The 20,878-nt window shown below is 43.1% G+C and overlaps 2 protein-coding genes across 2 annotated transcripts; one reads left to right on the top strand and one right to left on the bottom strand.

Annotated features, from left to right (window-relative positions):
- Positions 1 to 650: 650 nt before the first annotated feature.
- On the bottom strand, positions 651 to 15,934 carry mettl25 (methyltransferase like 25). Its single transcript, XM_031313724.2, has 12 exons — positions 15,514 to 15,934; positions 10,683 to 10,865; positions 10,399 to 10,505; positions 9,661 to 10,248; positions 9,193 to 9,340; positions 7,026 to 7,120; positions 6,760 to 6,789; positions 6,127 to 6,200; positions 4,531 to 4,624; positions 4,037 to 4,111; positions 3,525 to 3,596; positions 651 to 1,012 (listed from the first exon to the last, which is right to left on the bottom strand). The coding sequence occupies exons 1-12, from the start codon at positions 15,794 to 15,796 to the stop codon at positions 905 to 907; spliced, it is 1,857 nt and encodes a 618-aa protein (XP_031169584.1). The 5' UTR covers positions 15,797 to 15,934; the 3' UTR covers positions 651 to 904.
- Positions 15,570 to 20,546, top strand: ccdc59 (coiled-coil domain containing 59). The gene is made up of 5 exons (XM_031313728.2): positions 15,570 to 15,767; positions 16,296 to 16,454; positions 18,145 to 18,508; positions 20,074 to 20,182; positions 20,327 to 20,546. The coding sequence occupies exons 2-5, from the start codon at positions 16,307 to 16,309 to the stop codon at positions 20,492 to 20,494; spliced, it is 789 nt and encodes a 262-aa protein (XP_031169588.1). The 5' UTR covers positions 15,570 to 15,767; positions 16,296 to 16,306; the 3' UTR covers positions 20,495 to 20,546.
- Positions 20,547 to 20,878: the final 332 nt, after the last annotated feature.

The raw sequence follows: 20,878 nt of genomic DNA, 5'->3' as shown, positions 1-20,878 counted from the left end.
CAGAAGAGTAATTGAGTGAATTTCCAGTTCCGGTTCATGGTATCTCGATCTCTGTCGGTAAGGTAATTATAAGAAATTGTCACTTGTAGCATTTTCAAATAATAATAATAATAATACTATTTTTAACTTGTAAATTATATATATATATATATATATATTAACTATCTCATTGTAAAATAGTTTTGTTAAATGTTTTTGGTCCCCTAAATGCTCCATTTCCATCTTTACCTCTTGTGTCTGCTTTCTATTAGCTTTGGTGTAAATCCCACTACCATAATTCATGTGTACACACAAGACTTTAACATTTGTTATCAAACATGTAAGACGAGCGTGATTTATTACATGACCAAGCACAAAGCAAAACAGAAGTAAAGCGGGGTCAAGGATGCCTCTTGCCCTGTCGATCTTTTCCCCTACTACCTCTGGTTTGAGAGCCTAGAAATGGGGTTTCCAGACCTGTCAACAGAGCCTCCTAAATCCCACAATGCCCCTGGCTCCCTGAACGGTCTTTAAAAAACAAGTGTTTTCTCAATAGTTACAAAACATAAAGACAAAAGCCTGAGATGGATACAATCCGATCAAACAGGAATGACAGTTTTTCCAGGTGTTTTGAGCATGTGTTTTCATGAGGAGCACACAGTCAAGGACGTAAGGCTAAAAATACAGAAGATTTATTTTTCATCGCAAACAGTAAAGTGTATAAAACAAAACAAGATGTTGCTGAAAGTGATACAGAGAGACTGTATAAATAAATCACAAAATTTAGATTTAATCATACATGTAATCAAAACAAGCACGAGAGAACATACATTTACAATCACTCAAGTATGATTGCTGATATAATCGTGTATAATCATGACCTCTCAAGCAACGTATTATAATCATCTGCATATGTATAAGTTCATCAACATGAAATTCTGTCTCCATAACTCTTCAGTCCGATGATGGCGTAACATCTCGGTGACAGCAGGGGATCAAAGAGTTGCACCAGTGCAGAGAATGATAAATCCTCCTGCAGGACACAAAGACACACACACACACACCCAAAAAAACAATAAGACACAATATAAGTGAATAAAAAACACATGGACATACAAATCTTGATTCTTCTCTCCACTTTGGCTTTGTGACCCATTGGCATCCTCTGCTGTATGATTTTCTCACTATTAAAGATTTCTCTATTGAATCCCCAGAGAATAAACATCTGTACAAATATTGTGTCAGGTGGACTCCTGTTCATGTGTAGAACAAGTTTGTCTTCCTTGATGGCTAGCTCTTTAGTTATAGGTCATTTTGGAGTAGAAAAGTCATTCAACCACACTTTGTAAGGCTGTTCTTTTACTGCATCCCTACCGTGTCGGTAGATTGGCAAGAATAGAAAAACCCTCCCATTATTCTTGGGGATGTTCATGCATTATTCCATGCTAGCTTCTAGACGGGCAGTTTAAATAGGTTACACGCCAATATTGTTGTGTTACGTATTTGGAGGAGTTCCTTAACAAGTGGAACCAGATACAAGCGAAACTAAAACAAAACTTTATTCTTAATTCGTCACGTACAATTTGACAGTGCAATGTAGTGAAATTCAATTACTGTATTTAACCCATCCTAAGTATTAGGAGCAGTGGACAGCTAAACATAGAGCATCCGGGGAGCAACTTGGGCTTCAGTGACTTGCTCAGGGACACTTAGACATGTAACAGTATAAACTGCTTGTAAATTAGCTGTATCTAATCGAATTAGTGCTAATATTGAATTGTATTTATATCTTGCTGCCAGTGATGGAAGCTTTGCAGCCATTTTGGCACTAGTTTGTTGACACTTCTGTAAGCATTGCATCAGCATACTAAAGTGCTCACAATGACAATTCTAACATGCTGATGATTAGCGGGTATTATGTTTACCACGTTCACCATCTAAGTTTAGCGTGTTATCAAGCTAACATACAAGCTGATTGGAATGTCATTAGTTTTGCAGGTATTTGGTTATGAACCAAAATATCGGAAAAACAACATTTTTGCCCTGATGATGGCGCTATATGGAAAGAAGGGATCACCAAATTTGTTACGATTCATCCTCTGGAAACCATGAATGTCTGTATAATGGCAATCCATCCAATAGTTGTTGAGATATTTAAGTCTGGACCACATTGGTGGACCAACAGACAGACCTACATCCCATTGCTAAAAACAGCATACACAACACTATCTTCCATGAATTTGTTGCTAACACACTCAACCACCGATGCATATTTTATCATTCACTATTTGGTCCTTTGACCTTTCAGCATACATCACGTCACAGTGTATACATTGCTTAATAAGTGCATCATTGTTTGACTATCAACACTGGGGCAAGGGCCTGAAGACTTTCTGGAAACAAAAACAAAAATCTACAGTATGTTTTGGATAATAATCACAGCTCTTGCTCAGAATTTAAACAACCTGATCTTTGTGTGTTTATATCAGGCCGAGCATGCTTCAGCACACTTATCATCACATGGATCATATTCACATACATCCATCACCTCTTCTTTTTCCTCCTCCAGGGAGACCTCTCAAAGCTGACCAGCTCTCTTGACGTTACAGTATATTGTTTGATTACATGACCCTGTTAAGGAAGTCCATCTGACACACAGCCACGCATGTAATCACAACTTCAAAGCCTTCGGCTTGTACATATCTCATCACGATGACTCAATGGCTAAAGATTAGCATGTTGTGTTTGGCTGCAGAAGCATGAGACGTTCAATTGCAATTCGGCTTTAATTTAGCCAACACCTGTATTATTATCATCAGTGGGCTGAATCAAAAACAAAGAAACAGAGAAAAGGTTTTAATATATCAGCTGAGATTTTTCTGAGTCCAGCTGAAAAAATAGCATGCTGGTGAGTATCACTGAGTTATGACTGCACTTGTTTCAATGTTAGTACAGTTTTTGTTTTTTATTTTCTAGTTTGAGACTTTTTAGTTAGGCGCTCTTTTTTTCTACATACACCTTTACTGCTGCACTGCTGCTTACAACCCCCGCGAAATGACTCACTTTACTATCAGAATTTGATCCATTCGGTCCGATAACATTTGGAAAGTTTAGAAGAGCCGCACAATTAAATCATATCTAAATTAAGTTAGTGGAGACCGGCGGAGGTCTCTAGTTCGCCTGCTCTATGGGCTGCACAAAACGGAAGTAGTGCCAATCATTCACGGACGTTTAGGCTCCATAAAGGTTTCATGCGCCACTGAGCTGCTCTTGTAGGAATAAACGGGGCTCCGCGTCGAACGCTGTATCCAGTTCTTATATTACATCCATGTGCACCACTGCCTACTACTTCCCAGCAAGTTAACCTCCCCTGTCTCTTCTTGGCTTTGTGTCTATTCAGTATGACTTCATGTTTATCGGACTTTTGAGTATTCCAGGTTTTGTCAAAGGGGGTCTACTATGAGCCACTCCTCCAAAATGAATTCATAAATATTTCTGCAATGAATGATTGATGAGAGTGTCCCGGCTGAAATAAGTTTACTTACCTGTTCTTTCAGGTAGCAGAGGCGATCAAGGAGAATCAGACCTTCAATACAGGGAGCCAGGGTCACCTTCAACTACACAACGATGATGATGAGAGAAGATTTAACATGACCTTAAATATATATTTGTTTATTTCATTTCATATTAGTGTTTTTCACAGGGACTTTTTTTTGTGGTACAAAATTGCTTGTAAGTTGTCCTTTTTCAGCTGCTCCCACATACTAAAACCCACCATGACTAGTGTCTACCCAGTAGCTGGTGGGCGATCCCAAAAAAACATTTTACTGCTTTATGTCATAAAAGAAAATGGTATGTTGGTTGACACCACAATTAGTGGCCTCTGCTGAAACCAGAGGCTGGTTTTCTTCCCATTCTGTACAACAGTATTACTTCTCAGCAGACTACATTATCTCACTTAATGGTCTGCATTTATTGGCATTATACATCTCATTTCACAGGAATGAATATGATTTTCCTGCTTACCAGTTCTGTTAAAATGTTATCAAGGACCTACCATATTAAAGGCATGCATCTCGCCTCTTCGCGGCGTGTATGTGTCGTGGTAATCCTGGATGTCACTGTCAGAAAGCTGATGAGAGAGAAAGATGCATGTGAGTCAGAATATAAAAAAAAGGGAATACAAGTTAGGGATGGAAGGAGAATGTGAAGAGGAGTCGAAGTAGGAGAAGCAAAAGAAAAGAGGGTTTATGTCTTTTGACATAAAGACAGAAATACGTTATCCTTATTCCCATGGATACCCAGGGCAACCAGATGACCTCAACATCCTGGCCATCCTGGCCAGGCAACATCCTAAACCAAGACAGCAAGTTTCTCAAGCACCTGTGTAGTTCACTAACCTGACATACATTGGTGCATTTTCTAAATAAACACCAACAAAGAAACATGTTTCCCTCTAATTCACAATCCAAAATTGAGACTGTTTCCCACAGTGTGTGTTTCTGGAAGGTCTTGTTTGTAAGATGATAATAGTAATATTCTGGTCCTGACCTTTGATTCATCCAGTTCCAGTCTGCTTAGAGCTCGGCGAACGTAGTCCACAAATGACTTAGCCTTGGAGTAGACATTCCCAACTCGCTTTTCACTGCAGAGCAAAACACACATATATATACACCATTTCTCAGTCCCTGAACATCTCATTTTTGCCCAGTAAAATAAATAACATTCAATACTTTACCCTCATCTGTTTTTTTGTATAAATGGCACCATATCAACCAGAATCCAACTGTTAAACACTTCTAAAAGGACTAAACGGTGATGAATAGGAGCTGCTTGGAGAAAAGTAATGGATATTGATGTTGGTTATAAACTGAAGGCCACAGAGCAGGAGGGGGCCAGGTCAATGCTTGGGGTCGTTTAAAGCATTTGATAAGGGCTAATTGAAAATTGCAGTACTTAATAGCTCAGTTTATTTAGTTAAAGGAGAGCAATGAGAAGGCAATCCACTTAAGATCTGGACCGAAATGCATGAAAAGTGTCAGCCATTAGGAATGCAAAATAACAACAGCAAATGACCCCAGAACTTCAGATTTTATGGGTGTAAACCAACAGGTTTTGACTTCTGAGAGCCAGCAGTTACTCATGTTTAAAAAGTAAAGCATAACAAAGCTAGATACATTTCTACCAAATCATTTTTTTCACTTCGGCAGCCCTCCTTTTTTCATTGAAAAATATAAGAAAAACATGCACCACACAATTTCCTAAAGCCCAAGATGACATCTACAAATGACTTGATTTGTCCAACTTAAAAGTCCAAGACCCAGATATATTCTATTTGCAATCACACAAATACATTTAGGAAGCTGGAACTCAGCATATTTTTGTCATTTTTGCTTTAAAGCTATAGTGCGTAGTTTCTGTCGCCCCCATGAGGAATTCTAAGTAATGACAACAACACTGTCAGCGTGTCCACATGATACAAGCCTTCCGTGATCGCGCCCCCACCCCCACCCCTCCTCCACACAGTTGCTAGTAGCCAAGGAGGACACGGAGGATTAAAAAAACATGGGAAAGTCGCCAGACGACACAACAAAGCTTCTGAACACAGCCATACTGAGAAATACAGAGAGAGTTGTGTGGGGCTGATAGTCTTAATTATCTTTGTATCAACTCATTTGGCAATGGCTTGAATGTAACAGACGTTCATTAATATCAAAAAGTTACACACTAAAGCTTGAAAGGACTTAATTAATTGACTATCAAAATCGTTCTTGATCAAAATGTTCTGACGGACTAATCCTTATCTTCAATCGACCGCGTTGTTTCAGAACTAAAGTCTATGATGCAAGATCAGGTCTGCTACTGAGTACATGTGACTTTTGTTTGCAATTCTTGGTTCGTTTGTAATCTAAATAAACCAGAAACAAAAACTTTTCTTTTCTGGTTCAGAGAAGAAGAAAAAAAAAGGACAGGTTTTTTTTTATCCTTTAGACTGCTACTGAAATGTGAAGCTCTACCTCACGTGTTACTGTATGTGGACACTGTGAAATAATACCTAGTAAACATTGTGTGATGTTTAAGTGCTTTGTACACTTGCTGTAATTTCTCATATTAAAGTGATGCCAGATGTACAGTACTTGTTGTTACCTTTTAAAGGAGCTGTAGTGATCCCTCAGAATAACATGAAGCACCGCTCGGTAAAACAGAGACTCCATCTGAATCTGCAGAAAAGATCAAAGATAACTTGATGCAACATAACGCAGTTTACATTATTTTTCCACATAAAAAGTTTGTTATTCCCTTGTGATTCATCCAGCATGTGTACGAACAGTTGATGAATATTTCTGACACTTTTCCGAGTCTGATGCAAGACTACCCAGCAATCAAGCCTGTTTTTGGATTCAGAACCCCAGTTCCAACAAGTAATCAATCTTACCATGATTGCATTAATATTTATAAACATTCCATATTAATGGCTGGTGGTATCGTGTATCAGGCTTTGGGCCGGAGCTCCGAGCTCTACATTTTTAAATAAATACACTGTAGTCAATCACAGACTTAAAACAATAGCAGAATTAATGGGCTGATTGTTTGAAGATCTGCGATGAAGATAACACAGTTTTGAGTGATTGTGAACACCCATATTTAATGTTTGAAATAATTTGAGAGATTTGTTTGGATGGGTGTGACGTATTGAGAAAGACATTTGAGTCCCATTCTTGTGCGATGGTGTCGATTCATTCATGTATTGATTACACTTAGGATGCATGTCTTACTTACCCCTTGGCCGAGTGAAACTCTCTCGAGTGCCTGTGTTTTAGAAAAATGGTAAATCGTTAAAAGACAAAAATAATTCTTGGGGAAAAACTGAGCTGTAGCTGTAGTCATAAAGGTTAAAAACCACTCCTTAGAAACCTACTTCATCCACATGCCCTGTTTATAACCTAACATAAATTAAAAAAAGACTGTTTGCTGTCTGAAGATCATATGTATTTGTAGGAAAGATGCTGTTGTGCACATTTCTTTGTGCTGTCGTCCAAACTCACCAAACACGCCGACATCCTGGCATTTCTGCCGCAGAACCAGGACCGGTCACGAAGGTACTGACTCAGAGGGAACCCACACACACCGGGCAAACACTCTGCCAGGGAATACACAGAGATAATAGGAGTCAACGGATGGATCAGTTCGGTTGATTCATGGGGGCGTTTTTTTTTTTTAAACAACTGCAATCCGTGGGTATGAATTTCTAAAAGGAAATTGCCAGAGAGACATCAAGAGAGCAGGATTAGAAAACATTTTAATTTACAAAGACTTTCATCCTCTTCTTTTCAGTGTGTCTGTCTTTGATTCTTTGAAGAGAAGAATTAAGATAAAACTCATTGCTCTTAAATATTTTGCCTTAAAAAGACCTCTGTTTGCTGTCGTGAGAGGAGCAATAAGTACCACACATATCTGACCATAGCAGAGCTTAGCACGCACGCGCACACACACACACACACACACACACACACACACAGATTCCCAGTGGGAGGGCACCGAGTGTGACTACTTGACAGCATGCCATCCTTTTCATGTCATTTCTAAAAGGGTCAGTGACTGAGGCCAAGGCGCTGTGAATCCAGAGGGATACTTTCAAAAGAAGCAGTAATAACATGTGCAGCTGCGGCCGGGCCGGGCTCTTGCAAACTGCTCTGGACACGCTAACATGTTAGCAATCGGGTTAGCTTCCCTTCTGGCCCTCGGAGGCAATTGAAGTGTACAAACCTTTCCTCCGCCTGAAGGGCAGATTACAGTACTTACACAGAGCTGTATATAGTAGCAATGCCTCATGTTGGCCACAGAGTTCACATGTGAAGTGGCCACGTACATGCACTCCTGTTCAGAAAGACAAATATTTGTGATCGTACACTTGCAAATATTTTATGAAGAGACACGCTGGCTCCAGAGCTTAAGACGCCTGAATGTACTTATCTTGTTGTGAGTAAACAGCATGAGATTGGACTCTCGATTCCACATAAGGTACTAAATGTGGATGACGCATTTAAGGAATCGCTCCCCAAATGATCAGATCACATAAATGTAGCCTTCTATAATGAAGCTTTTCAGCTCTTTAGCTCTTTTCTAGGGTGAGGCAGGCCACCACAGGAGCTGGCCTGCATCCCAGACTGCACTGTTAGGGCAACAGGCGAGAGAGAAGCGCGTGTGTGTGTGTGAGCCTTTGTCACTTCTTTAAAAGATCAAGCTGGAGTTCAAGAAACAAGCATGGAAAGGAGTGTTTTCAATCAGCTGTCGTGATATCATTTTCCGCTCGCATTTGGCTGTAGCTACGACGGGCCCCGATGACGTGAGGGTCGAAGGTCACGCTGTTAACAAGAGATGACGCGACACTGTATCGACTGTAGCGAGGGCTCTTCCTTATAGATACGCAGAGGCTACAGTCACAGCATGAGGACACATGTAGAATATTTCCTACCTCGTAAACTGAGCAGCCAAAGGAGCATTAAAACGAGGATGATATCAGTCCTGATATCCAGTTTCCTGCGTTTTGGCACCTGAATTAAACTCCGAGGTGAGGCAGCTGTAGAGGCTACCGTACAATCTCCTCAGTGTGGAAATCAAGGCTAACTAAATAACAGCAAAGTCCTCATAAGCCAAGAGTAAATACAACACGCTAGTCGCAGAATAAATCACAAAGGTCAAAAGAATCTCATTTTCAGCAGCCTTAAACAGCCATCCTAAATCCATAAATCCACTCTAATGGCTCAACAGCGAGTTTCTGAGCTCAACTCAATCTCCAGAAGGGTTACTTGGCTGAGTCTCCAGACTCTCAGCGGAACATTTGACTTGTTTACTATAAAATATGACTATAAAGTGTTTATGTGGCTTTGTGTGGGAAGACGATATTTCATTTCAGATTGGATCAGAGTGATGAAGTGAGCGCTGCAGGTGTCTGAGGTGGGATTATGGGACGTGCGTGAGCGAGAAAAGAGGGAGAGAGACATAGAAATAGAGAGAAAAAACTGTGAGCTCTGTGTTCAACGGTAACCACATGTTCTCGAAAAAGCGGGTGGTGGGTGTGTGTGTGTGTGTGTGTGTGTAAACACTGTCACAGCTTTATAGCACACAGAGAAACAGACACGAACACACTAATCTGTCCCTGGCTGTGATCTTTATCTGAGTATGTCGCTGCCAGTGTGTGTGTGTGTTTACCCTGTCCTGCGGGGTCAAACTCCTCAGACAGCAGGTGATAGCAGCAGCCCACGCTGCAGACTGAGGCCAGCTCCGGCTTAGCCACAAACATCCTCAAGGTGCTGGGAGCCAAGTCGCCACACGTGTGCAGGCCGACCATGACCGCATCCTGGAATGCGGCGAAAGCACGCAGAGAAAGGAGAGAACAGTGTCAGAGGTGGGGAGGGGTGGAGATCGATGGTAAAATTTATTGATGATGACGCGCTGCAGATTTGGCACGGCGATAACGTCCCACACTTGCTCCAGTAATGTAAACTCCAGCTGTTGGGGCAGACTTTTCAGGAGCTGCTGTGGGAATTCTGCTTTGCTACTATACTGTATACTGGCCTCCTACCTGCACCACCACCGCTGCCCAAACACACTGTGAATCTATTTTCAATCTTTACTTCTTTTTTTTTTTTTTTTTTTTTTTACTTTGGATTTGCTCACCTCCAGCTCGTTGATGAGCTCTCGGAGCTCTGTTTCCGCAGTAACGTAAGAAGTGAGGGGTGAAAACATGACGCTGCCGCTGGCGGCTCTGTTCTGAGCTTTCCTCTCCAGGTTCTCCGTCTTCCTCCTCTCCCTCTCCTCAGCACTCAGTTGTCTGGGGGGAACTCTGGGGGATGTAGGCTGTAGCACATCCACTGACAGGGCGCTAAGGAAGAGCTCGTCTGTTTCGGGGTTGGGCTCTGAATGCCTTTCCACTGCAGGGTTGACATCTGATAAGCCGATCAACACCTTCTCCTCCTCCTGTGACACAATTCCTGCCCCATCGCCATGTGAAACATTATTGTCTCCATCCGTTCCAGGCTTTATTTCTACTAAGTCCTCCTGAGGTGAATGTGTGGCGGCCTCTCCCTGTCCCCTAACTGCCTTGTTGTGTTTCTGGTACGCCCTGGAGAACTTCTTTAGCTTCCTGTTTCTCTCGTGGGCTCCGTGGGTGTTGGTGCTGGAGGAGTCGATGCCATAGACCCGGAGGCCGTACTGCAGAGACAGGAAGGAGCTCAGGTAGCCCTTCCCCGAGCCTACATCTATCACCTGGGTGGGAGACAAAAGATGGAAGGAAAAATCAAATCCAAAATCAGTTCACTGAGATAAACGTCCTTATGTTTGGGGTCCAAGGGTTCGGGTCTCCCCTAAACAGAGCCTTTGAGGCACTGTTTGAAACTTTAAAAAATGTTACTCTACCTGTTTGACTCCACAGCGCTGGGTCAGACAGGCCACCACCTCAGACATGGACTGGACCTCATGAGATTTCTTAGAGTTCATAAACTCATCTGTCTCCAGCTCAGCACCTGGGTTAGACAGAACAAAAGTTTTTTTTTTTTTTTTTTTATAAAGCATGTCAATTTTGCCAGCAATGCACATTTGCAAAGACCTCAAATCAATTCCATGATAGCTGGACAACCCTGAATAATTCTTTACTGGATTTCTTCTCTCAGCATGGAACCAGACAGTCCATTCTCTCATACCTATCTCTGCAGGTGGAGCTCCAGACTTTGACCTGTTCTCTCTGAGGGCCTGAAGTAGCTCATCCCTGCTCATACAGACTCCAAGGCCAGGGAGAGAGTGGGCTTTGGCCGCCTGCAACAGTTCACATACATCAACCAGCCGGTTTGTATCATTGCAAAACCCGAATGTGGTCCTCGATTGCTCTGTTTATGGAGACAGACACAGAAATATGGTTAAAGTTGGACAAAGTTGTGCTTGGATTTTCATGTAAATATTTTTTTTTCTTCTTGGTGAAAATTTGTATTTCGTTCTGTTTGTATGGTAGCTACCATACACACTCATTCAAATTTAGCAGATGTTCGTGGTAGGAATGAAATCCCATAAAGGCTGAGTTCACCTAAATGACAAAACAAACATATTGTCTCGCTTAGGTTTGATGCTGCCACCCCAATACAAAGGAGGGGAATGCAATTGTGTTTGTTGCTCTTTCAGCATTGAAAAAAATTGCATTCTAACCATTTAACAGCAAGATGGATAAGCCACAGTTCACTGTGAACAGTTTTCATTGAAACTACTTTCTATTTAAATAGTCCCCAGGAAATCTGTTTGCTTCAGGTTCTCAAAAACAGATCAACTTGACAACCTCTCCTGGAACCATCACCTTATCGTGGTGGAGAGGTTTGTGTGTCCCTATGAACCTGAGGGCTGTGTTGTCTGGAGCTTTGTGCTCCTGGTAGGGTCTCCCAAGGCAAAGTGGTCTCAGGGGAGGGGCCAGACAAAGAATGGTTCAAAAACCCTATGAAAAAACGAGGTAGAGATAGAGTGACCCTGCCCGGAGGAAGCCCGGGGCCCCCGTCTGGAGCCAGGCCCAGATGGAGGGCCCGTCAGCGAGCGCCTGGTGGCCAGGTTTGCCACGGAGCCCGGCCGGGCACAGCCCGAAAAAGCTACGTGGCACCTCTCTCTCCAACCCATGGGCCCACCACCTGTGGGAGGAACCGCTGGGTTCGGGTGCGCTGCCACATGGGTGGCAGTGAAGGTCAGGGGCCTCGACAGACCAGACCCGGGCAGCAGACGCTGGCTCTGGGGACGTGGAACGTCACCTCTCTGTGGGGGAAGGAGCCGGAACTTGTGCGGGAGGTGGAGCGCTACCAGTTGGATCTGGTGGGGCTTACCTCTACGCACAGTCTCGGTTCTGGAACCATACTCCTGGATAGGGGTTGGACTCTTTTCTTCTCCGGAGTTGCCCAGGGTGTGAGGCGCCGGGCGGGTGTGGGGATACTCACAAGCCCCCAGCTGAGCGCCGCTACGTTGGAGTTTACCCCGGTGGACGAGAGGGTCGCCTCCCTACGCCTGCGGGTTGTGGGGGGGAAAACTCTGACTGTTGTTTGTGCGTATGCACCAAACAAGAGCTCAGAGTATTCGGCCTTCTTGGAGACCTTGAATGGAGTCCTGTATGGGGCTCCAGTGGGGGACTCCATAGTTCTGCTGGGGGACTTCAACACGCACGTGGGAAATGATGGAGACACATGGAGAGGCGTGATTGGGAGGAACGGCCTCCCTGATCTAAACCAGAGTGGTTGTTTGTTGTTGGACTTCTGTGCTAGTCATGGATTGTCTATAACGAACACCATGTTCGAACATAGGGATGCTCATAAGTGTACTTGGTACCAGAGCACCCTAGGCCAAAGGTCAATGATCGATTTTATAATCGTTTCATCTGATCTGAGGCCGTATGTTTTGGACACTCGGGTGAAGAGAGGGGCAGAGCTGTCAACTGATCACCATCTGGTGGTGAGTTGGGTCAGAGGGTGTGGGAAGACTCTGGACAGACCTGGTAAGCCCAAATGGGTAGTGCGGGTAAATTGGGAACGTCTGGAGGAGGCCCCTGTCCGACAGACTTTCAACTCACACCTCCGGCGGAGCTTTTCGTGCATCCATGTGGAGGCTGGGGGCATTGAACCCGAGTGGACAATGTTCAAAGTTTCCATTGCTGAAGCTGCGGCGGGGAGCTGTGGTCTTAGGGTCTTAGGTGCCTCAAGGGGCGGTAACCCACGAACACCGTGGTGGACACCGGTGGTCAGGGAAGCCGTCCGACTGAAGAAGGAGTCTTTCCGGGATATGTTATCCCAGAGGACTCCGGAGGCAGTTGCAAGGTACCGAAGGGCCCGAAGGGCTGCAGCCTCTGCCGTGAAAGAGGCAAAGCAGCGGGTGTGGGAAAAGTTCGGAGAAGACATGGAGAAGGACTTTCGGTCGGCACCAAGGTGCTTCTGGAAAACCGTTCGCCACCTCAGGAGGGGGAAGCGGGGAACCATCCAAGCTGTGTACAGTAAGGATGGGACGCTGTTAACCTCAACTGAGGAGGTAATAGGGCGGTGGAAGGAGCACTTTGAGGAACTCCTAAATCCGACTAATACGCCCTCTATGGTAGAGGCAGAGCTGGAGGATGATGGGGGATTGTCGTCAATTTCCCTGGTGGAAGTTGCTGAGGTAGTTAAACAACTCCACAGTGGCAAAGCCCCAGGGATTGATGAGATCCGTCCAGAAATGCTTAAAGCTCTGGGTGTGGAGGGGTTGTCTTGGTTGACACGCCTCTTCAACATTGCGTGGAAGTCGGGGACGGTGCCTAAGGAGTGGCAGACCGGGGTGGTGGTTCCCCTTTTCAAAAAGGGGGACCAGAGGGTGTGTGCCAATTACAGGGGTATCACACTTCTCAGCCTCCCCGGTAAAGTCTACTCCAAGGTGCTGGAAAGGAGGGTTCGGTCGATAGTCGAACCTCAGGTTGAAGAGGAACAATGCGGATTCCGTCCTGGTCGTGGAACAACGGACCAGATCTTTAGGAGCCTGGGAGTATGCCCAACCGGTCTACATGTGCTTTGTGGATCTGGAGAAGGCGTATGACCGGGTCCCCCGGGAGATACTGTGGGAGGTGCTGCGGGAGTATGGGGTGAGGGGGTCCCTTCTCAGAGCCATCCAATCTCTGTACGACCAAAGCGAGAGCTGTGTCCGGGTTCTCGGCAGTAAGTCGGACTCGTTTCAGGTGAGAGTTGGCCTCCGCCAGGGCTGCGCTTTGTCACCAATCCTGTTTGTAGTATTTATGGACAGGATATCGAGGCGTAGTCGGGGTGGAGAGGGGTTGCAGTTTGGTGAGCTGGGGATCTCATCGCTGCTTTTTGCGGATGATGTGGTCCTGATGGCATCGTCGGCCTGTGACCTTCAGCACTCACTGGATCGGTTCGCAGCCGAGTGTGAAGCGGCTGGGATGAGGATCAGCACCTCTAAATCTGAGGCCATGGTTCTCAGCAGGAAACCGATGGAGTGCCTTCTCCAGGTAGGGAATGAGTCTTTACCCCAAGTGAAGGAGTTCAAGTATCTTGGGGTATTGTTCGCGAGTGAGGGGACAATGGAGCGGGAGATTGGTCGGAGAATCGGCGCAGCGGGTGCGGTATTACACTCAATTTATCGCACCGTTGTGACGAAAAGAGAGCTGAGCCAGAAGGCAAAGCTCTCAATCTACCGGTCAGTTTTCGTTCCTACCCTCACCTATGGTCATGAAGGCTGGGTCATGACCGAAAGAACGAGATCCAGGGTACAAGCGGCCGAAATGGGTTTCCTCAGGAGGGTTGCTGGCGTCTCCCTTAGAGATAGGGTGAGAAGCTCAGTCATCCGTGAGGAGCTCGGAGTAGAGCCGCTGCTCCTTCGCGTCGAAAGGAGCCAGTTGAGGTGGTTCGGGCATCTGGTAAGGATGCCCCCTGGGCGCCTCCCTAGGGGGGTGTTCCAGGCACGTCCAGCTGGGAGGAGGCCTCGGGGAAGACCCAGGACTAGGTGGAGGGATTATATCTCCAACCTGGCCTGGGAACGCCTCGGGATCCCCCAGTCGGAGCTGGTTAATGTGGCTCGGGAAAGGGAAGTTTGGGGTCCCCTGCTGGAGCTGCTACCCCCGCGACCCGTTACCGGATAAGCGGAAGAAGATGGATGGATGGAGATCAACTTGTATAAAGTAATTATGTATGAGAGATTTAATTTGACTTTTTTGTAATTTGGGTAATACTTTAAATCAGACCCTTTTTTAAGCAATAAGAAAATGATGTCACTAACAACTTTTTTGGCTAACAGGTTTTGAAAAGAATATTTCACTTTCCATTTGGTAATAATGCAGTAATACATGTTGTAAATGCTTGTTAAAAAAATGTATTTTGGTCCAGATTCTCTGCAACCTTTTTCTAGAAGTTGTGGCCATGCCCTCCGCACTGTTAAGAGGCTTTTTCACGACATGTGGCAACCAATAAGTTGTTCTAACTGATGGTTTCTAACTCATCTATAAAGCATTAGTAAATCATTTGGTAATCATTAATAAAATAAACTAAAACCGTTGGTTCAACACCTTTTTAAAAAAAAAGATAATGTATATATATAATTGAAAGTTAAAACAACAGACTGACAAGAACCACTTCATCTATCTACCCCCCCCCTTCCCCAAGTCCCATAAGGGGTCACCAACCTTTTTGAAACTGAGAGCTACTTCATGGGTACTGAGTCATACGAAGGGCTACCAGTTTGATACACTCTTCTGAAATAACAACTTTGCTCAGTTTGCCTTTAGTTATATATGATTATTAATGATTAATTATAGTCATCTATGTGAAGACACTGATCACGTTAATTTCTCATTATCAATAATTATCAACAATGACTTAACAAGGTGGGAAACAGATAATATCAATATTCAATTTTCATTTTTAGAACAGGCCTGAGGGCTACTCATGTGGCACTGTGTTGGTGACCCCTGCGAGAGTATGCCATTTATATTTATTTTTTATTTAATTTCTAAGGCGACTGAAGAAATGTATTGACCTTTTGCTTTATGTCCTGGCTCCCTCTGCTGGTCACTAGCCGAGCCGAGTGTTGACAGGACCTCCTGAGGTAGCACGGCCATGAAGCGGTTCCACACGTCCTGCGTGTAAAACTCCACAGTGTGAGCATTGGCGATGCTCAGAGTTATAGACAGAAACCGCTTAACTTCATCTATTCGACGTTGAATTTCTGTGAGGCTGTATGAGGAGGATAACATATTAAACAGCTCTCCAAAGAAGGCCCGAGTGAAGCATGTAAGAAGTCGTCCACTGCTGATGTACATCTAGACATAAGCAGTCGAAAAATACTATTCGTTGATTTTTTCAATAATTTATTTATGTTTATAAAATATACGTTAGCATACATACAAGCCAAGGGGAGGCATTTAGGGTGTGCCAAAATGCGGACTTTTAGACAAACTTAGCGGTTCGTTATGAATATTTACTATATATTCTATTTTATAACATATCTTTATCTGATTATTAACCAGATTCAAAAATAAATTTTGAAGTTATAAATCCAAGCAATTCGTCCAGTTATTAAGACACCGGTTGATGTGTATAATTGTCCACGATGACGTGACTTTAAAAATGTCCTCGTTTATAACGAATCGCTCGAAATGTAAACACATTTGATCGAAATTGCTCCGTAATCGATTTTCATGTCTGCGTTGTAGTCTACGCGTCATCACACCGCGTCTGTCAGGAAATGGCTTGCAGTCTAAACAGCCTGAGCCCTGAGCCACGCGTGAGAGTTGTAAACATTTCACGTTTCCTGGCAAGATTGAACTGAAATGGCACCGACAGATAAAAAAATGAAGAATAAGAAGTTCACCGCGAAAGATGGCAACTGGAAGAAATCAAAAAATAACGCACAGGGTGTCAAGAAAAAGAGGAAATGGGTCCCCGAGCACAAAGTATACGAAGGCAGTGTTAAGGAAGGTAAGTTTTTGCTAAACAGTACTTAGATCATTTGGTTCATTCACCCAGCTGCATTTAAAGAGAATGACAGCCAACAATGGGGCACAGCCTATCTAACGTTATACATCTGTTTATGTATTATCCATAACATGATGCCAAACTCAGCTTTTATTTTTTTATTATTATTCACTCATTCAGAATACAGATATACAAACAAATAAATATAATACTGTTTATTGATCCCCAGTGGGGAAATTACAATTTACACTCTGTTTGTTAGCAATCACTACACACAGGCCTGAAATACACACACACATGCTCAGGACCTATTCATGCACAAATGGAGAGATGTCAGAGTGAGTGGGCTGCCAGTGCTGGACCAGCGCCCTGAGCGGTTGGGGGAGGGTATGGTGCCTTGCTCAAGAGCACCTGACAGTGCCCAGGAGGTGAACTGGCATCTCTCCAGCTACTAATCCACACTTTGTACTTTGGTCCGTACTGGGACTTGAACCAGCGACCCTCCGGTTCCCAACCCAAGTCCCTATGGACTGAGCTACTGCCACAAGGTATATTTACATATCCACTTCAAAAAAAGAACTTTTGCCTGGGGTCGAGCATATAAACAAAACCTAGGAGCGTATATATAACAAGTCGACTAGAGTCGAGACTAGATATCGTCTTAGATTTTGGATATCGTAATATGGCATAAGTGTTGTCTTTTCCTGGTTTTAAAGGCTGCATTACAGTAAAGTGAGGTCATTTTCTGTTACCAGACTGTTCGAGCTCTTCTATTATTTTTACCTTTACCCACTTAGTCATACAGTCTACATTAATGAAGATTATTTATCTTAAATCTCATTGTGAAGATATTTTGTTAAAGCACCAATTGTCAACCCTTATAATATCGCCACAATATCGATATCGAGGTATTAGGACAAGAATATCGCGATATCTATTTTCTCCATGACCGAAAGAAGTCATGACCGAAAGAACGAGATCCAGGGTACAAGCGGCCAAAATGGGTTTCCTCAGGAGGGTGGCTGGCGTCTCCCTTAGAGATAGGGTGAGAAGCTCAGTCATCCGTGAGGAGCTCGGAGTAGAGCCGCTGCTCCTTCGCGTCGAAAGGAGCCAGTTGAGGTGGTTCGGGCATCTGGTAAGGATGCCCCCTGGGCGCCTCCCTAGGGAGGTGTTCCAGCCACGTCCAGCTGGGAGGAGGCCTCGGGGAAGACCCAGGACTAGGTGGAGGGATTATATCTCCAACCTGGCCTGGGAACGCCTCGGGATCCCCCAGTCGGAGCTGGTTAATGTGGCTCGGGAAAGGGAAGTTTGGGGTCCCCTGCTGGAGCTGCTACCCCCGCGACCCGAGACCGGATAAGCGGAAGAAGATGGATGGATGGATGGATATTTTCTCCATATCGCCTAGCCCTAGTAGATTTCATTTAAAATTTTAAAGCTGACCTCTTTAACCTTCGGAAGAAGAGGAAATGAGATATAACTTTTCCTTATTGCCAAACTCAACTAGGAAATCTCTCAATTTAAACTGGCATTTCCACGTGACAAAATTTGATCCTAGCTTAAATCTTTTTAGGTGTTTTGCTCAATATCTCTAATTTTCTAATAATTCGGCAGACACATGTCCATCAAGCATCCCTTAATTTAAAGAAAGTGTCAACTTAATATAGCATGGTATGCCTTTGTCTTGTGTCCTCAGGTCAGGGGTTTGCTTTAAAGAGGAAGCAAAAAGTCCAACATGAGTACAACAAGCTGCTGCGGAAGGAGAAGAAAAAGAACCCTGAGTCCAAAGCGCTGTACACGGAGGAGTACCCAGAACACCTCAGGCATCTATACATGGCCGAGGCAGAGAAACTGAAGAACGAGGCCTGGACCAATAGATTGAACAGGAGTAAGCTGAGAATGAAAGGGCAGGAGAAGGGAGAAGAGATAGATGACAAGGATGATGAAGCTGCTGCTGCTGCTGATGATGATGATGCTGATCCTGAAGTTACTGGTGGATCTGAGTGGACAGATTCTGTCACTGGGAACCCTGAACCAACAGCAGCCTCCGAGAAAGACAGGTGAGAAAACATTCTGGACTCACAGCTCTAAAACAAAGTGACTTTAAGTGATCCTTGTGATTGTATGAAGAAATAGAGAAGTTCCATTACTACCTAAAACTACATTGAAGGTGAGGACGTGCCCATTGCCCTAAGTATTGCACATGGGAGATTTGTGGAACCTGGTTTGGACATATTTTAATGTGTGGGCTTTTTAAAATGTAGGATTTAAAAGGGGAACTGCACACATCACAGTCTGTTCGCAGGTCTCAGGGAGTACTACTGCATATGTGAATAAGTTGTATAAAGCTTTTTCATGGCTCCAGAGGGAGCTGGGTAAATCTGATAAATTGTCTCAAGTGATGCCACTTGAGTCAGCGTTGGTTGTGTCTGATGACACCGTTTGAAAATGACTAATCTAAAGATGTGAAATAAGAAAGCTCAACAGACCTCTGTAGCCGGCTCCTCATCTGTCCTTGAGGCCAGCTAACGTTACTCAAGGCTACATTAGTACACCCAAAACTCTGACTGAATTGTCGGCGGACAAGTTGCATTGTGGGTAATGTAGGCGCCAGAAAGAAAGAGGCTATATACTGTATGTATATATATATATATATATATATATATATATACAGTGATATTTGATTTTCTCCAGATCGTGAATAATATATATATATAATATAAAAAATAATAATAATAATTCTTGTCAACAAATATTTACACACGTACAGAAACCTTTATATTCTGATTAACAACATTAAATGGAGACAACACTTATCCAAATCAAATGCAGTGTAAGTAAAATGTATAACAGTCCAAAGATGAAACCAGACAAAATAAAATGTAGCTGTATATAAAACAATTATCTCCGCATTTTAGGGATAACAACATTTCCACTGGAAACAGTACATAATATAATAATATATATATATTCACGATCTGGAGAAAATCAAATATCACGATATTTTTGACCAAATACCTCGATATCGATAACGCAACGATATTGTGGTGTTGACTATTGGTGCTTTCACAAAATATTTACACAATGAGATTTTTGATAAATAATCATCAGTAATGTGGATATAATGACTAAGTGGGTAAAGGCAAATAATAGAACAGTTACAACAGTCTGTAATGCAGCCTAGTCTATATCTAGATATCTAGTCTCGTAACACGATATCGATATAATATCGATATATTGCCCAGCTCTAATTTATTGTTTATTTCATATAAATGTTTAATATGTTTGTTTATGTATGCACATGTCTTGTAAGTGTTACATACTTGGCAGTAAATCCTTTTCTGATTCTATATATGTATCATCATGTGTTAGATGCTCATCATTGCTTTGTATGATTGACAATAATGCATTCTTTTACTTGATATCATCCACTGAGTGTCTAAGGTCTCATAGAACACTATAAATGTTTGCAATCTACAGACAGAAATCTGTCACTTTAAGTGGAAACATAAAACTGTCTAAACTGGAGTGCATTTTCAGTATTTGTTTTATTCTTCTACTGTTAATGTTTTCATGCAGATTGGGAAATGCAAAGTAATACTTCCTTCATAATATTATCTTCTAGTCTTCCAATGAGCAACCGCATGAGGAAGAAAATGCTAAAGAAGACGTCTTACCAGAAGACAAAAGAGGAATTTGAATCAATTACAGAAAAACGGAAAAAGAAGAAGGAGGTAAATTGTTTCTTGTTAACTATTACCCACAAAATTAACAAATTAGTTTACAATTTTAGTTTTTTGTGACATCAAATTACAGTCTGACTTTCTGCTGACCGGTTGTCTTGTTCTTTTTGCATTTATTTTTTTGTGAAATCCCAGGAATACATTAAGAACAACAAGCAGAGAGAAGAAGCCATTCAGAAGTACAAACAGAAAAAGCTGGAGACGTTTCAGATGCTGAGCAAAAAGACCAAGAAAGGACAGCCCAATCTCAATCTCCAAATGGAGTATTTGCTTCAAAAGATCACCCAAGGAACTGGGAAATGACTCCCAAGTCAGAGCTGTACTGGAGAAAAGACTGGACCTTCACTTTTTTTGACTGTTGTATTAAAAAAACAGAGTTTTGAAAGATGACCTGAGGACATTCAGGATTGTGCTTTTCACACTCTTTTCAGTGGTGCTTTATACATAGTGGTAATCTCAAACCAGATTGTCTCTTTACTTTCACCCCAGAATAGCACATTCTGTGGCTCATTTTAATCTCAGACCACCAGATGGCATTGTAAGACATGAAGAGATGGGAAAACATACTCATGTAAGATATTTTTGAATCAATAAATGTTTTAGCTTCCTGTAAAGAGCTGTTCATTTCACATGGCCAACACTTTTTCAGTTGTAGCTTAATAACCATGACACAAAACAATCATTCAA

This window comes from Sander lucioperca, chromosome 20, assembly GCF_008315115.2.
Source record: "Sander lucioperca isolate FBNREF2018 chromosome 20, SLUC_FBN_1.2, whole genome shotgun sequence".
Classification (NCBI taxonomy): domain Eukaryota; kingdom Metazoa; phylum Chordata; class Actinopteri; order Perciformes; family Percidae; genus Sander; species Sander lucioperca.
The sequence above is the reverse complement of the archived record's forward strand: the minus strand, read 5'-3'. Positions and strand labels throughout refer to the sequence as shown.